This window comes from Schistocerca gregaria, chromosome 1 (assembly GCF_023897955.1).
Source record: "Schistocerca gregaria isolate iqSchGreg1 chromosome 1, iqSchGreg1.2, whole genome shotgun sequence".
In the NCBI taxonomy this organism is placed as follows: domain Eukaryota; kingdom Metazoa; phylum Arthropoda; class Insecta; order Orthoptera; family Acrididae; genus Schistocerca; species Schistocerca gregaria.
In genome coordinates, this window is record NC_064920.1 from 250,250,275 (window position 1) to 250,275,203 (window position 24,929).

The window sequence follows — 24,929 nt, forward strand, 5'->3', positions numbered from 1 at the left end:
AGATTAAAGCTGCAGCGGAATCAAAGCAGGCAGAAGAGAAATTTTTGCTCTTGAAAAAGAGAGAAACACAGGATACATGAAGTTACTTCATTCACAGTCTGATACAAATATATACGAGGACCATGCTTCAGATGTGCAACATGAAGAAGACACTGAATGCATATTATGCAGTGATCGTTTCTCTAAAGACTTAACATGGACAAATGGACACAGTGCATAGAGTGTTATCCTTAGACTCTTGAAGTATGTTAACTTGAAAAGGAGCTTCTGTATGCCCTGGCAGCACTTCCTTTGTGCAATAAACCCAAATAATGTTGGAGAGGCAGTAAGATAGAGAATAATATTATTTTAAGAGTTAGCTGTTCTAAAATTGATCAATATTAAGTGTTATCTTTGTCTCATAGGAGGGCTGGAATTTAAATAGTGGCAACTATTTATTCACAACTGAAACAAAAGAGTTACATGTTTGCACCTGTTACTGTCCTTCAAAGTAGTCACTAGTGTTGTGTAGAACCCATTGCCAGCAATGTGGAAGGTGTAGTATACCATTAGCAGAGCCCTGTTTTGTTGATGGTGTGAATGGAGCGGTCTAAAGTTATGGTAATTCTCATGTACAACTATGATGGTGTTATCCTAATGTATTATGTTCCTCCACAGCAGACCGTCAGTGCACAGTAATACTGTTAGTGTTTGGAGCATCACCTACGACCAGCTTTGCGAAAGAAACAGCGACACTTTCTGCGCAACCCACCCATCATTTCGCACAACAATGTGCGGGCGTATACAGCGCAAGCTGTGACTGCCCTGTTCGGTCAATGGGACGGAGAAGTGCTGTACCATCCACCATACACCCTGGGCTTTGATTTGATTCCAAAGGTGAAGAAACCACTTCGTGGCATTCGCATAGTAACTGTTCCAGAGACTCAACAGGCAGTAGACCACTCCATTCACGCCATCAACAGAGCAGGCTCTGCTAACGGTATACTATGCCTTCCACATCACAGACTATGAATTATACACAATGCTTTGAAGGACAGTAACAGATTTTCTTCAAATTTACGCATATTAAGTGTGTGGTGACATAAATTTAAGAAAATTTGCTTAAATCACTATGCTTTCCTGTAGATTTCAAATTAACAAACTTAAAATTGTACCATATGTTCTAATGTGAAGTAGAGTGATGTGAAACGAGGAAAGTTTCACACTGGGATGAGGCTAGTGTGAGATCCATCCACGACTGGCATCAATTACCCGCCTCATCCCATGAGGCATGTGAGGCATGGAGGCATTAAGCCTCTGGAAATATGTCTCATTGTCTGCAAGACTCTGCCATTTATCCAACAATAGGTCTGGGGGCTGGTGTCGGCCAGTTGTAAGTTAATGTGACGCTTCATTTTGGCCCACAAATTTTCAATGGAATTGAAGTCCATCACTCAAACAGGCCAGTCGATGTGGTTGACATCAGCCTGTTGTGAAAACTATTGCTGCGTGATTTCACTCGTGTGAACCAGTGTGTAGTTCTGCTGGAACTAGAGCACTTCACTGAGATAGCGTACTGGAACCTTCATACTGGATGTGTGCCAGGATACTGTCCCTCATGGCATGCATAGGCAGAAACATCCTAGCAGTAAAAAAGACTGTTCTGCACTCATCTGTGGTGCAGTGTTCTCGTATATGGAATACCTCGGCAATTTTTGTGTCGTGCTTGCAACACACAAATAATGCAGTGAGAAAAAAAATGTTTTTCAAAGGTGCCACAAACCTTAGTTACTTTCATGGAAGTCCAGATCATCAATGTTTAAATACTGTTTTGATGTTTCTCCGTTACTAGTGGCTGGCATTGTTGAAGTTCACCCTCCATTGCAGTCTGCCACCATCAAGGAGGGTAAAAATTTAAGAATACCAGCCACTTGTGCTGACAAAATTCCTGAAGAATCGTTAAATAAATACCAGCCAAAGATCCGAAGTCAGAAGCAATAGGCAGTACGAGGTCTGTCTAAAAAAAAGTACCCGACCTTTGATTTTTCCTGTGCAAAATAGATAGTAGTGCAGCACCACTGTACACAGTAGCGGAAGAGACCTTTATGCGCATGCGTGAATTTTGTCCCCCACCTTCCAGCGCACCAGTCGTTGCCTCTCATTCGCTGAGTGAAGTGTTACATGTGTTTGTCAGATTACCAATTCCCTCAAGATGACTGACTGTGTTGAACAAAGGTACTGCTTCAAATTTTGTTAAAGGCTTTGTAATTCTCAAAGCGAAATAATTCGTAAGATTCAGCAGGTGTTTGGAGAAGATGCGATTGGTGTTACACAAATTAAGGAGTAGTTCAACCAATTCAAAAATGGCCACGCATCAGTGGAGAGTGACAAGCATTCTGGCAGGCCCCAAACTGCTTGGATTGCAGCGGGGTGCAGCTTTTGTTGAGAGGGTGCAAAATTTGGTGATGGCAGATTGTCATTTGACCATGCGGGAGATTGCCCAAGAGGTTGGAGTGAGTAATGATTCTGCACATGCAAATTTCTATGATGATTTGCACATGCACCGAGTGGCTGCGAAATTGTGCCCAAGTTGTTGTCACCAGAACAAAAGACCTCATTTTTGACATTGCACATGACCTGATCCTGGATTTCTGAACACCATGATAACTGGGGATGAGTCAGGGTGTACGGGTACGACCCAGAAACAAAAAGACAATCATTGCAATGGAAGCATCCTGGGTCTCCAAGGCCGAAGAAAGTATGGCAGGTGTGAAGCAAAATCAAGGTGATCCTGACTGTCTTCTTTGATGTCCATGGAATTTTGCATCACAAATATGCACCGGAAGGACAAACAATGACAAAGAAGTACTATCAAGCTGTTCTCCGTGACACAGTTTGGTGCAAAAGACAAGACATGTGGATGGCGAATAACTGGCAACTGCATCATGTCAATGTACCCCAGACATTCATCCCACTTGATCCAAAATTTTGTAGCCAAACTTGGAATTACAGCCATTCGCCAACATCCCTACTCTCCAGACATGGCTCCTTGCGACTTTTGGCTGTTTCCAGAATTGAAAACACCACTGAAAATATCATGTTTTGAGAGTAGAGAAGAGATAATGCGGAACACGATGGCGGAGCTGAGTGCCATTCCAAAAGAAGACTTCCAGTGCTGTTTCCAGCTGTGGAAGGATCTTTGGACTAAGTGTGTGCAAGCACAAGGGTCTTACTTTGAAGGGAATTAAGGTCCAAACCCCCTCAGGTATTCGAAATATTTTTTTCAGGCCAAATGTTAGATACTTTTTAGACAGGCCTCATATGTCTGGCATTGGCATTCACATTTGTTGCAGCAGTCATTACATCTATATTTACATTTATAATCTGCAAGCCACCTTATGCTGTGTGGTGAAAGGTACTTTGTGTGACACTGTCACTACCCCACTTTCCTGTTCCAGTCACACATGGTTCGTGAGAAGAATGATTACTGGTAAGCCTCCATGTAGTCTCAATCTCTCTAATTTTATTGTCATGGCCCTTTTGAGATATATACATAAGAGGACTCAGTATGTCGGCTGACCTTTTAAGCAATGCATGTTCTTGTAACTTTAACAGTAGACCGTACTGCAATGCAGGCACCTCTTTTGCAGTGTATTGTTACTGGAGTTAGTTGAGCATCACCATGGTGCTTTCTTGCTTACTAAATGAATCTGTAATGAAACATAATTGCTCTTTTGAGACCTTAGTTTCTACCGGTGTATACAGTGTTCAAATAACTAATGAGAATGCAGCCGGTGACATTCTCGACAACTGTCGATATTTCAGCAGAGCACACCCTACCATTCTCAAGGCAAAACTACAGCAAGTAAGGGCTGTGCAAGCGAAGTTAATACCTTGATTTTCACAGAAACTATGTAAACATCACACACGCACGCGCGCACGCACACACACACACACACACACACACACACACACACACACACACACACACACACTGTAAACACTAGTGCCCCCGCACCCGGGTTTTTCTTTTTTTCAGGTGAGAGAGCAGGATTACTTGCAGAATTTAAGTAAAAACCACCATTTTTATTTATAGTCTGGTGCTGAATTAATGAACCTATTTCAATATGGATTGACTTCCACTTACGTTTTATTCAATGACCTCTAATGCAAGCAGATGGATGGGATTGCGATGGGAAGCCTTTTCCCAATTTGTTCGTGGGAACTTTCAAGGAACCTTCCTGGAGTTGGCATCTTTGAAACCTGCATGGTTTCTCACATAAGTAGATGATACATCTGTTGTTTGATCTCATGGCAGTCAGTATTTGAACACTTTTTCATAACACCTGAATTCAATCCACCCAGAAATTTGTTTCGCAGTGGAGATGGAAAAGGTGGCTGACTTCCCTTCCTTTATGTGTTGTCAGGAGGAAGGTCGATGGTATGTTGGGACATGCTGTTTATAGGAAGCCTATTCACACTGACTTGTATCTGCAGGCTGACAGCTGTCACCACCCATCTCAATGCGAAGGGGTACTTCGTACCTTCATTAAAAGGACTTCTGTCATCTCAGATACTAAGAGTTTTTTTGACTGAGTTAGCCCACCTCGAAGTCACTTTGTCAGAGTGGTTATAGTGAAAGGGAGATTAGACGTGCATTGCGCTATTGACCAACTGCACACTGACAGAGGAGCATTTAGAGCGTTATTGATGTAAAGTGTGTTTATCGAGCACCATCTAGGATTGGGGACCTTTAAGGTTCCGTAAAGGATGGTATTGGTTTGCATAAGGCAAGTATCTACCATATTCTGTGCAATTGTGTTATGTCATATGTTGGTCAGATTGTCAGGACTGTTGAGGACCAATGTAATGTGAGCATAAGTGATACACATGCTTACAAGTGCCGAGTAAATCTATCATTGTAGAACATAGTCTTGGCACTGGTCATTCTATGGGATATAACAACACGGAGAGTCTAGCATGCACTTCCACCTATTGGTATAGTGCTATTAAAGAAACTATTGAAATTAAATTAGCAAGTAACCTTATAAGTAAAGATGGTAGTTTTTGTTTAAATTCTGCATGGAATCCTGCTCTCTCATTTATCAAAAAACAGAGGGACAGGGTTTATGCTACCTCATCCATTATGAGTTTCACTATCGATAACTTCTAACATCAGCCATTTGTGTGTGTGTGTGTGTGTGTGTGTGTGTGTGTGTGTGTGTGTTTAGAGTTTTTGTGAAAACTGAGATATTAAATTCACTTGCACATGGCTTACTTGCTGTAGTTTTGCCTTGAAAATGGCAGGCTGTGCTCCTGTTGAAATATTGGTGGTTGTCAATGTCATACAGCTATATTCCCATAAGTTATTTGAACATACTGCTCTTCTTGAGGTTTTCTCTATCAGTTCTATCTGGTGCGTATCCCACTACGATGAACAATATTCAAGTATTGGTCGAACTCAGTGTTTGTAATCCACTTCCTGTGCTGGTGGCCTACCTTTCCTGAGGATTCTTCCAATGTGTCTCTGTCATCTGCCTTCATTTTGCTCTGTACACTTACTCCCAGATATTTTATAGAAATAACTGTTTCCAGTGATTGTCCTGCAATCCTGTTGCCGCACAATAAGGGGTACTTCTGAATATGTGTTTGAATATGTTAGATTTGTTTATGTTGGGGGTCAACTGCCCTTTCCTGAACCAAGTGTCAATCCTCTTCATGAATTTTGCTACAGTTTCTTAGCAGTTTAACTTCTGTGTACACAACAGCAGCATCTACAGAAAGTCTCACATAACTGTTGACTATATCTACGTGGTCATTTGCATATATGGTGACAAGTATGTCCTGTAACACTATCTTGGGGTTTGCCCAAAGATACTTTCACATCAAAAACTTCTCTATGTTCTGAATGACAAGCTGTGTTCTGTTTTCTAGAAACTCTTCAATCCAATCACACAGTTGGTCTGATAGTCTGTGTGCTTGATTTTGTTCATTAGATGGCAGTGTGGTACTGTATCAGAACTCCTTCTGGAAGTTAAGGAACATGGCGTATCTGAGTGCCTGTGTCTGTTGCTTTCTGGATCTTGCGGATTAATAGAATGAGCTGGGTTTCACATATTCATTGTCTTCAAAACCCATGTTGATTCGTACAGAAAAGACTTGCAGGCTCCAGAAATGTCATAATATGCAAGCATAAAAAATCTTCCAAAATTCTACAATAGGCCAACATCAGAGATAAAGGCCTATAGTTTTGTACGTCTGTTTGACAACACTTCTTTAAAATGGGAATGACCTGTGCTTTTTACCAATTACTAGGCACAAATCATACCTCTAGAAGCTTACGGTACTCTGCTGCTAGAAGAGAAGCAGATTCTTTTCCATTCTCTGTGTAGAAGTGGCCAGTGGCCTTTCCTCTGTTAAGCGATTTCAGTGGCTTTTTTTGTCCTGTTGTCACTTTATTTTGATATTTGTCATTTTGTAGTCTGTCCAAGGCGGAGTAACAGTGGAATCTTCCTCTGTGAAACAGTTTCGGAAAAAAAAAAATTAGAATTTCAGTATTTTCTGTGTCATCCTCTGTTTAAACACCGTTATGGTCATAATGTGTCTGTGTAGGTGGCTTCGATCCATTTACTGATTTAACATAAGATGAAAACTACTTAGGATTTTCTGTCAAGTCAGAAGATGGAATTACCCTTATTTTGGCTTTGTATGTTTTTTGTTTTCGTGTGAGGCTTAGCTACATTTAAATTTGCTGTGAAGCTGTTTCTGATTCCGTAGCATCTTTCTAATATGGCTGTCAAACCTCAGTGGATGTTTTCCATTTTTTACAATTTTGCTTGGCACATACTTTCCTAAAGTGTATTGTACAATGCTCTTGAACTTTGTCTGTTGTCAATGCTAGGGTGAAATGTTCTGGTTGACATGTCACATAATTTGAAATTGTCTTATATTGCTCTTGCTAAACAGATAGATCTTCCTACCTTTCTTTGCACTCCTGTTTATAGCCATGTTCATTGATCCTGTAACCATCATATGACTGATTCCCTGTTCTACACTAACACTGTGGAAAACTTGGTGCTTGGCACAAACTGTTCAAAGATGTTGTCCTCACGAGTTGGTTCTCGAATTTATTGTTCAAAGTAATTTTGAGATAAAGACCTTAAAACAATTTCACTCAGTTCTCATCACTTGCATCTCCCAGTCTTTGCTGGTGAGCTATAGTCTCCACCTAAAACTTCACCGTAACCAGGAAAGTTATGCAAAATATTCTCCAGATTTCCTTTCAAATGATCTACCGCTATTGTTCATAAGGCAGGAGGTCTATAAAAGCATCCAATAATTGTATTCGAACCATCTTTAAAACTTTTCTTCACCCAAATATTTTGCACTTGGAATATGTACTAATCTCGCTAGATATTATCATATTTTTTTATGACTGCAAACACACCTCCACCACCAACATTCAACCAATCTTTGCAATATATATTTCAATCAGAACTTAGAATTTCATTACTGTTAACATTTGGTTTCAGCCAGGTTTATGCCCGTAGTACTAAGTGAGCTTTGTTACTGTTGCAAAACTAGTTCAGACACCTTCCCGTGGATGCTCCTGCAGTCAACACATTCACTGCCTTGCCTAAAATGAGTAAACTAGTTCGAGAAGTGAAGTTAAGCGGTTCATACAGTTTGATTTGTCATCTCATTTGTAGTCCATCCGTATCATCGAAACTGAAAAAAAATTCTCAGCAGTAGAATAGAGCCCGTGAGTTATGTCGTAGTTGGCTTAAGAACAGAAACGTCAGCTCGGACACCAACTGAGACATAACTTGTTGACAAGACTGCCACCAACTTGCATTTTTTTTTTAAAGCACGTTCGATAATTCATTCCATGTCTTTGTTGTAAATGGGTCAGTAGTTGTTCAATCTTCGTTGTAGATGGTTTACTGATATTTATCATTATCTGTGTTCAGTTTTCCTCATGAAATGGCTAATAATAAGAGCAAACTGTGTGAAGTAGCACTAGAACAGCCACTAACATGAATGAATCAGAATGGGATGAGTTTATGGATGAATTCTCGGAGTGTGGAAGTTTCTACACACCATCTTCATGTGATCATCCAAGTGAGGATTTACATGTAAACAACAGTGAAAACGATGATGATGATGCGCTGGTTGGTCCACTACGAATAACAGTGACAACTGGAATGATATTCCTCAAGATCCACCAGTATTTGTGTTCAATGAGAACTGATTCTCCTCCTCCTCCTCCTCCTCCTCCTCTTCCTGAAGAGTTCCTAGTGTCATTACATGAACAAACAAATCTGTATGCGAGCCAGGTAGCAGAAAAATGTGGGAGGAGAAGATCAGCCAGGCTCTCGAGATGGAGGGATACAAATGTTATGGAAATGAAAGTATTTCTGGGGCTGTTGCTGCACATGGGACCTCGTATTCCATTGATAGATATTGCTGGAGTAGAAGTCCTTTTTACAATGTCATGTTCTGGGAATCTGTTACAAGTAGAAACAGATTTAATCTGTTATTGAGATGTGTATGCTTCTCGGACAATTCATTCAATCCAATGACTGGCTCTACACAATTAGGTCAGTTTTGGACCATTTCAGTAGCCATGAGCAATAATTATCTTCCAGACAAGAATCTCTGCATTGTCGAATCAGTGGTTTTGTGCCACAGATGTCTGTTTTTCAGGCAGCATATCAACAACAAGAAACACAAGCTACATTTCTCCACTTGATAGCGGAGGACAAGAAATCCGCAATCAAGGCCATCATAAAATCGTTCGAGCCTCTGCTTCAAGACATCCACTTGACTTGAAACCTGAAGACTGCATTCAGTTCTGGGAACAATGCTACTAAACATAGCTCTACTACTTCCTCCCAAGCGAGGCTATCTGTCTACAACAAATCATCCAGCTCCCTGTAGGAACTGAGGATGACCTCTAAACCAAGATGAGAGGCATCGTTTATGCCAAAATGAGCCACGATTTGTAGCTGGGTGCACCCATTAGGCTAATTTGCTGCCATCAGAACTCCTCCACATCTCGAATAAAACCCCCTGGCAAGCGGACAGAGTGAACACTGGCCTCCTTCCTTTACCTGTCTCTTAGTTCCCTGGTGGGTCTCCATCAACTGCTTAACATTGGGTCTCCCAATAACAAGCAATTTCTCACTCTGCGCTTGTCAGGAGTCCTCAAGAAGATCGGCCACAGTCCAAACAGACGTGGCATCCTGTACCAGCTCAGACACTCTTTCAGCAGTGTGCAAAACCACAGACCTGGTTTGAAGAAAAAGGGGACAGCAATGTGGCTGGTACCCACTTTCACATCTCACCTTGCGCCCAGGGATTCGCGACCCCACCAAGATTTACGACCCCACCATCGTTCGCCAATCACCATCAGGCAAGTGCTGACCAGCAGAGATGTGCAAATTGGAAGGCAGAGAAACAATTGTGCTAGTGAAAAATAATAATTCGTGAAAGTGGAAAATGCACTAAATTGCTGTGGGGTCTTTCTTGTCTTTCTGGTGTAAATCTTCTAAAATTGTTGGTTTGAAAAGCACACGAGGCATGATAATCATTCTGAAGTAGAATTACTTAGTACTTTCAAATTCATAAAATAGTTTAGGTAGCAGATTTGTTCATTTTGTGATACTGGTGCTGTGCTCTACAAACTGAACTCTTACATATCCTGCTTTTGTGTACAGATCACTATCGGAGCAATGAAAATTCCCAAAATGAGAAGCAGTAATATTGTAAACTAATGAAGCTGTTTATCATTGCAACATAAGTTACTAAGCAGTACACAACAGTGCATTATATATTAATACCTTCAATAACCCAGGCATATAATGGAAGGTGTAAATGTGAGATTTTGAGTTGACGACAATAAGATAAAGAAGATTGAAAACATATATTCCAGTAATGGGGTACTTCTTTCTTGCAAAAAAATGAGGTAGAAGATTTTATTTTTTTCATTTTATGTATATAGTTGAGAATATGTTGAATCCAAATTTTTGACCTCCTAAACACTCGGGACAACTTAATGGCCAAAAAAACAGAGAAATTTTGGCACTTTTTCAGGTTTTTGCCTATTACTCAGAAATTGTACATCCTACTGAAAAATTTTACCCTTACCCAAATGAAATAACATTAAATTCTGCATCAAATGGCGTATTTAAATGTCCAGATCAGTGCAGCCATTTTGCCATAAGCAATTGTCAAATCCCCCTGCAAGTTCGGGGGTTAGAATAGGCCTGAGGTATCCCTGCCTGTCGTAAGAGACGACTAAAAGAAGTCTCATGCTTTTCAGCCCTATATGTTCAGGTCCCATTTTATGGTTTGACCTGCCACTTTACAAACTCTGCAGAAGTGCGGGCCATATGGGGATTGACGCCTTATGTGGTGCATGAGTTTTCCATAGTGCCCTTAGATTTGATTTCATGCACCTCTTGTCATGGCTTTGCATCTCCACCTGCAACTTAACTATTTGGGTGAGGTCACTTTTTCAGGGTATGTCATCTTCTTCCATTGTCTCCTGTCCTCTTTCACCCCCATAACAGTTTTAGCTTTCTCTGCTCCCAATATCCAGCACAGTAGCCAGTCTGTTGTGGTGGGACCGTCATGTACCCATTTGGTGGTAGCCCTCAGACAGCACAGGGATTGCACTGATGATGCCTGACCTGTAAACTCCCCACGTATGCCAAGGAGTAGATGCCTATCTTCCTGGGGTCTCAGGACTTCCTGCAACGGCCATCATGCCAGGTGTGTCGGTGGGTGGCGCCTGTGGGGAGAGCCCCTGATCGAAGTGGATGGCATCAGGGCGGATGACCTGCAATGGAGCGGACTAAGTCATCTCTTGCTGGTGCCATACGGTCACCAGCAGTCTCTAAGGAGGACAATGCTGACAGTTATGACCATAAATAGTTTCCCTCCCTCACTACACCATGGGAGGAACATAGGGCTACAGAAAGAAGAGAGCCATATTTGCCTCGGTATTTAGTCTGTAGAAGAATGGACGGGGACTTCATTCTACCTATGAAGCTTCAATTTTTTGTTGAACATTTTGAGGATAAGTTTGGGGAAGTGACAGTGCTGTCAAAAGATGAGAAGCGATGCAGTCTTGATTCAGACAGCATCCCCAGCCCAATCCCGGGTGTTGCTTGCTTGTGACCGGCTGGGCGATATTCCTGTTTCCTTCACTCCCCATAAAAGCCTCAACATGATCCAGGGGATTATTTTCCAACGCGACTTCCTCTGACAGCGAGCTCTGCGCCAGTATAGAATGGCGTGGTGTTCATTTCATCTGAAGCATTTACAGGGAACCCAAAGATAACAGGTTTGCTACCAGTGCCTTCATCTTGGCCTTTAAGGGTATTCATTGCCTGAAAAGGTCAAAATGGTGTACCGCTATGACGTTAAACCATACGTCCCTCTCCATATGTGGTGCTTTAAGTGCTGGAAATTCGGGCACGTGTCTTCCAATGCCACATGTTGAGACTGCAGTTGTCCACTGCATCCAGATACTCCCTGTGCGCCTCCTCCCACTTGGAGAGCAGCACTCCCCTGTTCACCAGACTGCACAGTACTCGAAAAGGAGCAGAAAATCATGAAGTACAAGACCCTGAACCGGTTGAATTACCAAAAGGCTAAACATAAATTTGTACGGTTACACCCCGTTCGGTTGACGTCCACATACACTGCAGCTACATTACCATTGTCATCACAAGTACCAGTCGTACCACACTCTGTGCCACAAACAGTGGACCCTCCGGTCCTCCAGAATACATCTGCCCTCTTGGTGGCAGGGGGAAAATATCCTTCCATTGCTCCCATAGTACCTACTTCAGGATCAAGCCCCCCTCCCTTCCCCCCCCCCCCCCCTCAAACGCAGGGGACATCGGTCCCCTCCCCCCAGCCAGAGAAGCAACAGCCTCCTCTGGCTCCTCTCTTGCAGAAGGGGTCCCTTGGGACCCTGTGTCCCAAGGTCTCCACTAATGCCCTAATGCCACAGTGGTCAATCGCCAGTGACTAAAGGAGCCAATAGCTGCTGGACGAAGAGCTTGGAATAGCTTGACAGTCTTCCTCCGTGCCTGAAGCTACTTCATAGAAGTCCTCCCAGCAGACAAAACAAGTCTCCTAAGAAAAAGGACCCTCCGGTGGCCCCAACACCACCACTCCCTACCAGTTCTGCACCTGCAGATGAGGTGGAGATCTCTGCATTCCCTGATGACTTGGATCTCACTTATTCCTCATCCACAATAGGAATGGATACAAACACTTAGTTGGTGGCAGCAGGTGACCTGGAGGCATAACCTGCCTGCTTGCATGCTTCAGGCCTTCACAGCCTCACAATATCATCATTCTCCAGTGGAATTGCTGTGGTTTGTTCCACCACCTGGCTGAGCTGCGGCAACTGTTAAGCTTTACACCTGCTTTCTGCATTGCCCTCCAGGAAACCTGATTCCCTGCAATGCGGGCTGCTGCCATCCACAGCTATAAGGGATATTACAGGGACCGTAGCGACTATAATAGAGTGTCAGGTGGAGTTTCCGTCTTACATCCTGAACACAGTATGTAGTGAACCGGTGCCCCTTCAAACCCCTGTAGAAGCTGTGGCTGTCAGTATAAGGATGACACAGGAAATAACTGCCTGCAACATATATCTTCCTCCAGATGGTGCAGTACCCCTGAAAACATTGGCTGCACTGATTGATCAACTCCCTAAACCTTTCCTACTTTTGCCCATAAACCCTTGTGGGGTGGTACTGTGCTTACTGGCCGAGGTAGAAATGTTGAAACTTTCCTGTCTCAACTCGACCTCTGCCTCTTAAATACTGGGGCCCCTACACATTTCAGTGTGGCTCATGGCACTTACTCGGCCATTGATTTATCCCTCTGCAGCCCAGGCTTTCTCCCATCTGCCCTCTGGAGAGCCCACAATGACTTGTGTGGTAGTTACCACTTCCCCATCTTCCTGTCACTCCCCCAGCGCCAATCGCCCAGACGCCTACCAATATGGGCTTTAAACAAGGCAAACTGGGAAGCTTTCACCTCTGCTGTCACCATTGAATCTCCCCCACATGGTACCATCGATGTGGAAATTGATCAGGTCACTAGAATGATCGTTTCTGCGGCAGAAAACACAATCCCTGTTCTTTAGGATGCTCCCAGCCAAAGTCAGTACCTTGGTGGTCACTGGAAATCAGTGAGGCAATTAAAGAGCATCAGCGAGCTCTACAGCAACATAAGCAGCACCCTTCCCTAGAGCACCTAATGTCTTTTAAATGGCTCTGTGCTTGCATTCTCCAGCTTATAAAAAGACGGAAACAGGTGTGTTGGGAGAGGTACGCCTCGACCATTGTCGTCACCTTCCCAAGTCTTGGGTGCCATACGTCACCTTCCCAAATCTGGCTGAAGATTAGATGTGTTTTGGGTACCTGACTCTGACAGGTGTTACTGGCATTAACATCATTATCTACCAGTGCAAACGCAGTTGCCGAGCACTTTGCTGAACGCTATGCTCAAGCCTCCACATCAGAGAATTATCCCCCAGCATTTCGCATCCTCAAACAGAGGATGAATAGTCCTCTTGTTCACTGAACGTCAAAGTGAACCCTATACTGGAGCTCCTCAGTGTCCTTGCACATTGCCCCAACACAGCTCCTGGGCCAGATCGGATCCACAGTCAGATGCTCAAACATCTCTCATCAGACTACAAGCAACATCTCCTCGTCATCTTCAACTGAATCTGTGCGATGGAATCTTTCCATTGCAGTGGCGGGAGAGTACCATCATTTCTCTGCTCAAACCCAGTAGAAACCTGCTTGATGTGGATAGCCATCGCCCCATCACTCTCACCAACATTCTTTGTAAGCTGTTGAATGTATGGTAAGTTGGCAGTTGTGTTACGTCTTCAAGTCAGATGGCCTACTGGCTCCAGCCCAGGGCAGTTTTCGCCGTGGTTGCTCTACTTTTGTTAGTCTAGTTTCCATTGAGTCTGCCATCCAAACAGCGTTTTCCAGATGCCAAAACCTGGTTGTTGTCTTTTTTGATTTACGAAAAGCTTGCGACACGACCTGGTGACATCATATTTTTGCACGTTATATGAGTGGTGTCTTTGGAGCCCACTCACAATTTTTATCTAAAATTTCCTATTGCTCCATTCTTTCTGTGTCCATGTTGGTGCCTCCCATAGTCGTCATCCCCCCCCCCCCCCCCCCCAATATCCAGGAGAATAGGGTCCTGTAGGACTTTTTATTGAGTGTATTCTCTATTTTAGTGGCCATTAATGGTCTAGCAGCAGCTGTCGCGCCAGCAGTCTCACCTTCTGTGTATGCAGACGACTTCTTATCATACCATGGACTTATCGTACCATCTGAGGGTGGGCATTTAGCCTTCTCTCTAAGGTTGCCACTCTCCCTCCATTTTAACCCTGAGGTGATCGTCTTTTCCATACATGTGTTCATCTCGCCTTGTCTTTTTGGGGTTATTGTGATCAGGCAGCCTAGACCGTATCCTCTATAGTTTTAATATCTTCTTCTACTTTTCATTGTGGTGTATGTTTTGCCCGTTTTTTTGTTCATTCCATTCGATTTCTTTTTAGGTACAGTGTTGTGTGTTTTTGAGCCTTGCTTGCGTCAGGAAAAAGGGACTGACGACCCTGTAGTTTGGTCCCTTTATACCCTGAGCCAACCAGTTGTCAAAGTTCACTCATTTTTAGCAACTTGGCTAAAAAGTCGACTTAAATTCCTTTAACTCAAAAAGGACTGCTTCAAAACAAAAATGTCAAGTTATCAGAGCTGTAGAGCATGAAATTTCGTGTTACAAAAGCATCTAGTTTTTTTTAGTTTTAGGCACTGTTAAGCATTCATACACTTCGAAAGCCAAAGTAATTCAATTTTATTGTTTTTCTTTTATGTCAAAGTTATTCAAGGTAATGAAATTTCTAGCGGAAAGACTGCTCTCTAATGAGCACCTGTGTGCTCTCTGTGCATACCTTTTTAATTTCCTTCATTCATGTGTGTTTTTATTCGTTTTTTATCCATGCCTTGATTTGTAAGAGTGGATTGCTAAAATGAAAACTAAGCACATAGCAAAGGCCAATATGTATTTATGTATGTGTAATATAAAATTTGTACAAATGAACAAATAATAGCGCCTAGCAACATTAAAAAACAATTTAAATATGAAAGATTAACATTTTATCAGATTTCAATTCCATTGAGGTTGTTTGGGAGACTGCGGTATGTCCCGGTCGAGCACCCAATCTTCAGGATCCATTGCGGCACCTTCACCAACTTCCTCATCGTGGAACATACCTTCTCTCTCTTCCTCATCCTCATCGAGCCCAATTTCTGAAGCATTCTTGCAAGATAAGCAACAACATTTGTACATAACAAGCAGCTGAGTCCAGGCTTGCAACATCCACATACTTCTGCTCATCTTGTTTTGCATGCTCAGGAAATCATCTTCACTTGAGTGTGCGGTGCCAGATCTTTTGTCATCCTCATGGGAAACAAACTTGATAAGTTTTCCTTCCACTCCCACTGGTGTGGATCAGCTTTATTCCCCACCCAGGACTGCACTTGATGGTAAGATCACAATGAGGGCCACCTAGCTGGGTCTGATGTTGGCAGTTGCCTTTCTTATGGAAAGATTTCCTCAGGGCAGGCTTTACACAGAAGTTCATCCAAAGTCACACAATTGGAATTTCCATACAGTGTTACAATCAACTGCTCTCCAGCCTGTGCTATTTAAAGTCTTGGGAGACTTAGGTTATAACACATTCAGCAGCTAGCACTTTGAGGTGTGGCTGTTGCCTCATAAGATTTTGTGACTTCCCTTTCCCTTGCCCCCCCTTCAAATAAAATAGAATTTGGTATCACATTCTTTGAAGGCTTAGCTGGAAAGAGCAAATGCAGGATTGAAATTGAAAGAATTACTGGAGTACCACATTCATGCTGATTTCCCTCTTTCCCCATTTATGGAAAAACACGTTGGTGTAGTTGTTTCCTCGGCCCATTATGAGAACAAGGATGCCAATGTCCACTCTTACAATTGCTGCACTGTCAGACTTAGTAACTTGGGAAACAGATGTTTTCACAATTAATAAATCAGTTTCATTTGCCTGTAGTACTTGAATACCTCCATCTCAAACTTCCTCATGGGCAAAATAATAAAGTGGTTCTTGTTGCTCTTATTTGCAAGAAACTTCTACTGTATGAATACTGAATTTGTACCTTCATTGAAAATGATATCTGTTGTAGAACCTGGTGTCTTTAAATGATGAGATCTTTCAGAAGACTTTCTTCTCCATTGGCTAGACAAAACTTCAGAAATTGAATGTCTTTTTTGTCAATCAGTGTTTCCTGTCAGACTCCACAGCTGTGTAGGGAGAGGCTTCCTCCCATGGAATGGTAAGTATTCAACCTGTCAGTTGTGCAGATGCTAAAATTGCCATTGTCTGAGATGAGCTGAATGAATCCTCCACTGGCTATGTTATGATGCTCAGGTCGAGCAGTCGATGACATCTCAAATAGGGAAGCTTCAATATATGGAGCTGTGAATCCAATTGCACTAAGAGTGTTGACAATAAGTTTCAACCCAAATCTTTTGTGGATGAATATACTGAACCCTATCAATAATGAAGATAGAAATGGTCTTGGCCTTGCTGCAGAAATCACTGCATGTGACAAAGAAGCAACAAAATGGAATTAATTTGACTTTCAAGTGTATTAAATAGTGCATAAAACTGAAAATCTGGTCACTTTTGTAACATGAAATTTCGTGCTCTACAGCTTTGACATTTTTCATTTGAAGTTGACATTTTTCAGTTATAGGTGCTGCAGCCAACGTTTGAGCCAGACTGGTAAAAATGAACGAACTTTGGCAACTGATTATGGCCAAATGATTGCACCAATTTGAATATTTAAATAGGTCATTTGACGCAAAATTTAATGTTCTTTCATTTTAATTTGGGCAACATTTTCAGTAGGATGCATAGTTTTTGAGTAATAGGAGAAAACCTGAAAAACTGCCAAAATTTCTTGGTTTTTTTGGCCATAAAAAGTTGTCTTGAGAGTTAAACTTAGAATCAACACACACTCAATTATATACACATTATAAAAAATTTTTGCAACCAAAGGGCCTATTTTGTGATGCCGTTGCTGGACTAATTACTGAGCTTTCCAACAATATCTTCTTCAAAACTGTGTAAAAAAGAAACATAAACACACACACACACACACACACACACACACACACACACACACACACACACACACACACACACAGCTACTTTGTCCTCGTTGGTTATGTTGGCCTGGAACTACAGTTCATCTGGGTTGTCACATAATTCATCTGCTTAACACTCCGGAAATAAAATTATAACCTAAAAGTGTCCCCTTAATTCCCTAGGAACCTGTGACACAGGAATAATGAGTGACATCTGACTTGCTTTGGCTGATATTCTTATCTACATTGGATTGTATTAGTCAGATGCTGGGTGACTACTGTTCTTTTACACACACTGTAGAGTGGATAGTAGTAGGCATTATAGTGTGTCCCCTTTGGATATGATCAACAGTTCTTAGCTACAATAGAGTCTCGATAGTTTGAGATGAACGGGACCGGAACCATCTCGAACTGTTGAAAACTAGGACTATCGAAATTTAAATGGGAAAAAGAAATATTATGATGATTAAGCAATACAGGTCAAAATATGAACTTTATTAAAATAAAAGTATTTACACATGCATTTGCATTGGCAGAATAACAATAATTATTTATTTAGACAAGTAATAGTGAAGTGTCTTTTGTTTTGTGAAGCTGCAATGTTTCCTCGTGTCAATGTTACGCCACCTTCTCAGGAGCAGTAGGTCAGTTGGTGTCGCCTCAAGCTGTTGTTCCACGTAGCATATGGCGGCCTCGAGAGAAGCCTAGCGATCGGTGTGACTCATCATCGGTGCAGCCTCTGCCTCGTCATCCTCGTCACTCTCACACTCCGATGGAATGTTAACCATGTCAATTATAAAAGAGTCTGTCACTTCCAACTGTTGGTCCGAATTTAACCACTCGCGTACTTCCACCTCTTCTGCTTCTTCACACCCTGGCAATCTTCTGATTAAATTACACAATGTTTGATCATCTTCATCTGCTAAATCTTCAGTTTCTGTGTCTGGCATACTTTCCTGTAGAATTTTCCTCCATGACTTAGAAATTGTGTCTGACTTTATTTCGCTCCAAGGTTCGCTAATCCACTACACATCCTTCAAAGTCACTTTCTTCAAAGCTCCTACAATGCTTTTGTTGTCTTTGGAATACAGGATTGACTGTAGCAACCGCCGTCGCTACTTTTTTAAAATATATATATATATATATATACATACATTCCAGAACACCCTGATCCATGGGCTGAATGAAACATGTAACATTTGGTGGTAAAAACGAGGCGCGGATACCATCGAACTGCAGTTCTCCTGCATTTGGATGTGAGGACGCATTATCCACGAGTAAAATTGGTTTGCATGGCAGTCCCCTTTTTTTCTAAAGAAATCTTGCAGTCAGGTACAAATGAGTTAAAAAACCATTTCTTGAAGATTTCCTGATCCATCCAGGCATTATTCTGATGTGTATAGACAACTGGAAAAGCTGAGTTGAATACATTCTTGAATGCTCTTGACTTGACACACTTCCCAATCACAATTAGTTTTAGTTTGTGGTTTCCAGTTGCATTTGAAGCTGCCATAACTGGGAGTCTCTCTTTGCTTTTTTTGTGCCCAGGAGCACTTTTTTCTTCACAAGAAGCAAATGTTCTCCCCGGTAACATTTTAAAATTTAGCCCAGTTTCATCACAGTTATATATTTGTTCATTAGACAAATTTTCATCAGTTATGATTTTTTTAAACTCGGCGTTAAATTTTGAAACGGCCTGAGCATCACCAGTGTGTTTTTCTCCACATAAGTCTACATCTACAGGGTGTTTCAAAAATGACCGGTATATTTGAAACGGCAATACAAACTAAACGAGCAGCGATAGAAATACACCGTTTGTTGCAATATGCTTGGGACAACAGTACATTTTCAGGCAGACAAACTTTCGAAATTACAGTAGTTACAATTGTCAACAACAGATGACGCTGCAGTCTGGGAAACTCTATAGTACGATATTTTCCACATATCCACCATGCATAGCAATAATATGGTGTAGTCTCTGAATGAAATTACCTGAAACCTTTGACAACGTGTCTGGCGGAATGGCTTCACATGCAGATGAGATGTACTGCTTCAGCTGTTCAATTGTTTCTGGATTCTGGCAGTACACCTGGTCTTTCAAGTGTCCCCACAGAAAGTAGTCAAAGGGGTTCATGTCTGGCGAATAGGGAGGCCAATCCACGCCGCCTCCTGTATGTTTCGGATAGCCCAAAGCAATCACACGATCATCGAAATATTCATTCAGGAAATAAAAGACGTCGGCCGTGCGATGTGGCCGGGCACCATCTTGCATAAACCACGAGGTGTTCGCAGTGTCGTCTAAGGCAGTTTGTACCGCCACAAATTCACGAAGAATGTCCAGATAGCGTGATGCAGTAATCGTTTCGGGTCTGAAAAATGGGCCAATGATTCCTTTGGAAGAAATGGCGGCCCAGACCAGTACTTTTTGAGGATGCAGGGACGATGGGACTGCAACATGGGGCTTTTCGGTTCCCCATATGCGCCAGTTCTGTTTATTGACGAAGCCGTCCAGGTAAAAATAAGCTTCGTCAGTAAACCAAATGGTGCCCACGTGCATATCGCCGTCATCAATCCTGTGCACTATATCGTTAGCGAATGTCTCTCGTGCGGCAATGGTAGCGGCGCTAAGGGGTTGCCGCGTTTGAATTTTGTATGGATAGAGGTGTAAACTCCGGCGCATGAGACGATACATGGATGTTGGCGTCATTTGGACCGCAGCTGCAACACGGCGAATGGAAACCCGAGGCCGCTGTTGGATCACCTGCTGCACTAGCTGCGCGTTGCCCTCTGTGGTTGCCGTACACGGTCGCCCTACCTTTCCAGCACGTTCATCCGTCACGTTCCCAGTTCGTTGAAATTTTTCAAACAGATCCTTTATTGTATCGCTTTTCGGTCCTTTGGTTACATTAAACCTCCGTTGAAAACTTCGTCTTGTTGCAACAACACTGTGTTCTAGGCAGTGGAATTCCAACACCAGAAAAATCCTCTGTTCTAAGGAATAAACCATGTTGTCCACAGCACACTTGCACGTTGTGAACAGGACACGCTTACAGCAGAAAGACGACATACAGAATGGCGCACCCACAGACTGCGTTGTCTTCTATATCTTTCACATCACTTGCAGTGCCATCTGTTGTTGAAAATTGTAACTACTGTAATTTCGAAAGTTTGTCCACTTGAAAATGTACTGTTGTCCCAAGCACATTGCAATAAACGGTGTATTACTATCGCTGCTCGTTTAGTTTTTATTGCCGTTTCAAATATACCGGTCATTTTTTAAGCACCCTGTACATCTACCTATAGGTCGAACGAGTGTTTTGTAAGCCACCTCCTTTGTTGATGGACTACATTTTCTAAGGACTCTCCCAATGAATCTCAACCTGGTACCCACTTTACCAACAATTAATTTTATATGATCATTCCACTTCAAATCGTTCCACACGCAAACTCCCAGATATTTTATGGAAGTAACTGCTACCAATGTTTGTTCCGCTATCATATAATCATACAATAAAGGATCCTTCTTTCTATGTATTCGCAATACATTACATTTGTCTATGTTAATGGTCAGTTGCCACTCCCTGCACCAAGTGCCTATCCGCTGCAGATCCTCCTGCATTTCGCTACCATTTTCTAATGCTGCAACTTCTCTGTATACTACAGCATCATCCGCAAAAAGCCACATGGAACTTCCGACACTATCTACTAGGTGATTTATATATATTGTGAAAAGTAATGGTCCCATAACACTCCCCTGTGGTACACCAGAGGTTACTTCAACGTCTGTAGATATCTCTCCAGTGATAACAACATGCTGTGTTCTGTTTGCTAAAAACTCTTCAATCCAGCCACACAGCTGGTCTGATATTCCATGGGCCCTTACTTTGTTTATCAGGCGACAGTGTGGAACTGTATCGAACGCCTTCCGGAAGTCAAGAAAAATAGCATCTACCTGGGAGCCTGTATCTAATATTTTCTGGGTCTCATGAACAAATAAAGTGAGTTGGGTCTCACACGATCGCTGTTTCCGGAATCCATGTTGATTCCTACAGAGTAGATTCTGGGTTTCCAAAAACGACATGATACGCGAGCAAAAAACATGTTCTAAAATTCTACAACAGATCGACATCAGAGATATAGGTCTATAGTTTTGTGCATCTGATCGATGACCCTTCTTGAAGACTGGGACTATCTTTGCTCTTTTCCAATCATTTGGAACCTTTCGTTCCTCTAGAGACTTGGGATACACGGCTGTTAGAAGGGGGGCCAAGTTCTTTCGCGTACTCTGTGTAGAATCAAATTGGTATCCCGTCAGGTCCAGCGGACTTTACTCTGTTGAGTGATTCCAGTTGCTTTTCTATTCCTTGGACACTTATTTCGATGTCAGCCATTTTTTCGTTTGTGCTAGGATTTAGAGAAGGAACTGCAGTGCGGTCTTCCTCTGTGAAACAGCTTTGGAAAAAGGAGTTTAGTATTTCAGCTTTACGCGTGTCATCCTCTGTTTCAATGCCATTATCATCCCGGAGTGTCTGGATATGCTGTTTCGAGTCACTTACTGATTTAACGTAAGACCAGAACTTCCTTGGATTTTCTGTCAAGTGGGTACATAGAATTTTACTTTCGAATTCACTGAACGCTTCACGCATAGCCATCCTTACGCTAAATTTGACATCGTTTAGCTTCTGTTTGTCTGAGAGATTTTGGCTGCATTTAAACTTGGAGTGAAGCTCTCTTTGCTTTCGCAGTAGTTTCCTAACTTTGTTGTTGTACCACGGTGGGTTTTTCCCGTCCCTCACAGTTTTACTCGGCATGTACCTGTCTAAAACGCATTTTACGACTGCCTGAAACTTTTTCCATAAACACTCAACATTGTCATTGTCGGAACGTCTAGTTGACGTTCTCCATACCTCTTCTTCCACTTGTCGAGCCAGCCCACACTAGCGGCAAAAATTGTCATCTCCTTCCTGCAGCTGGTTTCTGAAAAAGCAAAGTTTTTTCTTGCAAGATTGGGCCAGAAATCGGAGCACCCTTCTGTGTCTGTTGGATAAACCACATGAACAATGCCTCACTTGTTTTTTCGAAGTCTGACTTCTTTATACTTCTTCGACTGAGAGATTTGTGTGAGTATTTCTGTGAAGAAAACTGTTTCAATTTATGTCAGTTTCTTTGCCAGTCACCATCAGTAACTTCACTGACAACCATATTCAAGAGCAAGTTTTTTATTGTTTCTCCTTTGTCAAGTCGTCTTAGTGCTTCTAATTTTAATGCAAAGGCACAAATTTCCTCTTTTTTGTTACAGCACTCATCTTTGTAAGGTGTTCAACGGTACACACAGTCAACAAAAAAAAAAAAAAGACGACACACAACACTGTATAGTGCAGGTACTGGGAACTACAGCAGCGTATGAACTTCCCAGTTTCGATCAGTAGCAGCCGGCAGCAGTCGGGGTATTTCGTGCCATACTCACAACAGATGTTCATGCAACAGGGCAGTGAGCTAATCGTCGGTGTTGATTGCGTTGTTGTCTGCTTTGTCACTGAGCTGTACTCTCCCTATCTATCTTTTGCAATGACGTTTTTATTATTTATAATGTCAGTAAAAAAAAAAGAGAGTTGATAGTTGCAACTTAAAAAAATAAATAAATAAATTGAGGCTTGGATTATTGGAAACTCGGACTATCAATACTCTACTGTACTATGAATTGCACATATCAGCAACAGTGAAAGCACCAAGGAAATTTTTATCTTATTCTCACCTCTAGCAGTGGTCAAAATTCTTATATGAAAATGGCTAGAATCTGGAAATATTAGCCACTAGACAGCAGGGTACATTTATTCTCTGGCTTGACATTTGGGCTAATATGCCACTGGAAAAATTGAGACTATTAAGGAAGTGTTGCGTGGGAGTCAGTACCAATCAAACACTGATGTATATCAAAGTGACTACAGATTATGAAATATGATGAATGCTTCTGATTTTGTATTGTAGGTCAGCATGATATAATTGTTCTAAATATATGATATTGTTGTCTTAATGCCAGCCACAATGGCCAAGCAGTTCTAGGCGCTTTAGCCCGCAACCGCGCAACTGCTACGGTCGCAGGTTCGGATCCTGCCTCGGGCATGGATGTGTGTGATGTCTTTAGGTTAGTTAGGTTTAAGTAGTTCTAAGTTCTAGGGGACTGATGACCTCAGATGTTAAGTCCCATCGTGCTCAGAGCCATTGGAACCATTTGTTTGTTGTCTTAATATAAAATTCAAACAGAAATATATTTATGTGAATAATCCTCTTTAAATCCTGCAGGTACATTCCTAATTTGTTACAGGAGCTTCATCTCAAATGCATCACTGAAGACACACTTGCGAACACATGAAGGAGCAAAGATCTACAGTTGCCCATTCTGCGACAATAATTTCTCAACCAACAGCAGCCTTAAGAGACACATGGTGACACATAGTGAGAGTCGGCCATTTATGTGTCCTTACTGTCGTAAAACATTCAAAACATCTTTTAATTGTAGAACACACATGAAAACTCATCGGCAGGAATTAGTGCTTCAGGTAATTTATCTTCTTGGTTGTATTTCCCAGCTTGTGTCTGTGTATGTGCGGATGGATATGTGTGTGTGTGTGTGTGTGTGTGTGTGTGTGTGTGTGTGCGCGCGCGCGCGCGCACACCTGTCCTTTTTTCCCCCTAAGGTAAGTCTTTCCGCTCCCGGGATTGGAATGACTCCTTACCCTCTCCCTTAAAACTCACATCCTTTCGTCTTTCCCTCTCCTCCCCTCTTTTCTGAAGAAGCAACCATTGGTTGCGAAAGCTAGAAATTCTGTGTGTGTGTTTGTGTGTTTTATTTATTGTGTCTGTCTACCGGTGCTTTCCCGCTTGGTAAGTCTTGGAATCTTTGTTTTTAATATATTTTTCCCATGTGGAAGTTTCTTTCCATTTTATAAAGTTAGAATCTGTTAGAGATGATTGATCGTGTTAAGTGAAAAAAGTTCATAGACGTGAAATTAATGGAAAATATCAAAATGTTCAAAATAGTAGTGATGAATAATAAAAAGGAAAATAGTTATTCATCAAAGTGAATTTTGTATCTTTTCCTAAAACTGTTACCTTTAAATATTCTTTTGCCATGTGCAGAATACACCATAATTACACCCTATTTGAAATGATGAATTGCAATCTAATGAATATAATGTTTCCACTTACTTGTAATAATTTAAGTGGACTTTCACAATTGTTAAAAAGATTGTTGTATCCAGTGATGACGAGAGAAAAAAGATGTTTCATTACAGTGATGGAAATACACTTCATGAGAATAGTAATTTTGGAGGGAGAGGGGACTGTGAAACTATTGTGTCTCTGATCAACATAAAGATTAATTCCTTAACTTTTGCAGGCTCTTCAACAAAGGACAGATAAAGAAGGTAACAGGGATTTAAATAGTAGTAACTTCCCACCTGATGGCTTGGGCCCAGATTTCACTCAGGCATTCTCAGATAATCCTTTTAATGTAGCAGAAACAGGGTCACAAGATAACATCGAATCGGACTTAACGCAATCGACACTTACCCAGCCATTAACAGCAGGTTTGTCTAGTTTTGCTTGGATCCAGTTCTCTTGTATTTTGCATTGCAATAAAATAAAGTTTGTAATTGTGTTAATTGTTGTTGAATGTACACCAAAGATTTTTTTGTCAGCAG

General features: G+C 41.8%; 1 protein-coding gene across 2 annotated transcripts in view; it reads left to right on the forward strand.

Moving 5' to 3' along the window:
• Positions 1-24,929, forward strand: part of LOC126339177 (zinc finger protein 236-like) — a 216,534-nt gene that overhangs the window by 115,766 nt on the left and 75,839 nt on the right. For both annotated transcript variants that reach the window (XM_050001610.1, XM_050001609.1), the window contains exons 17-18: positions 23,552-23,786; positions 24,626-24,815. In XM_050001610.1, the coding sequence (XP_049857567.1) occupies positions 23,552-23,786; positions 24,626-24,815 (425 nt within the window). The remainder of the gene's footprint in view (positions 1-23,551; positions 23,787-24,625; positions 24,816-24,929) is intronic.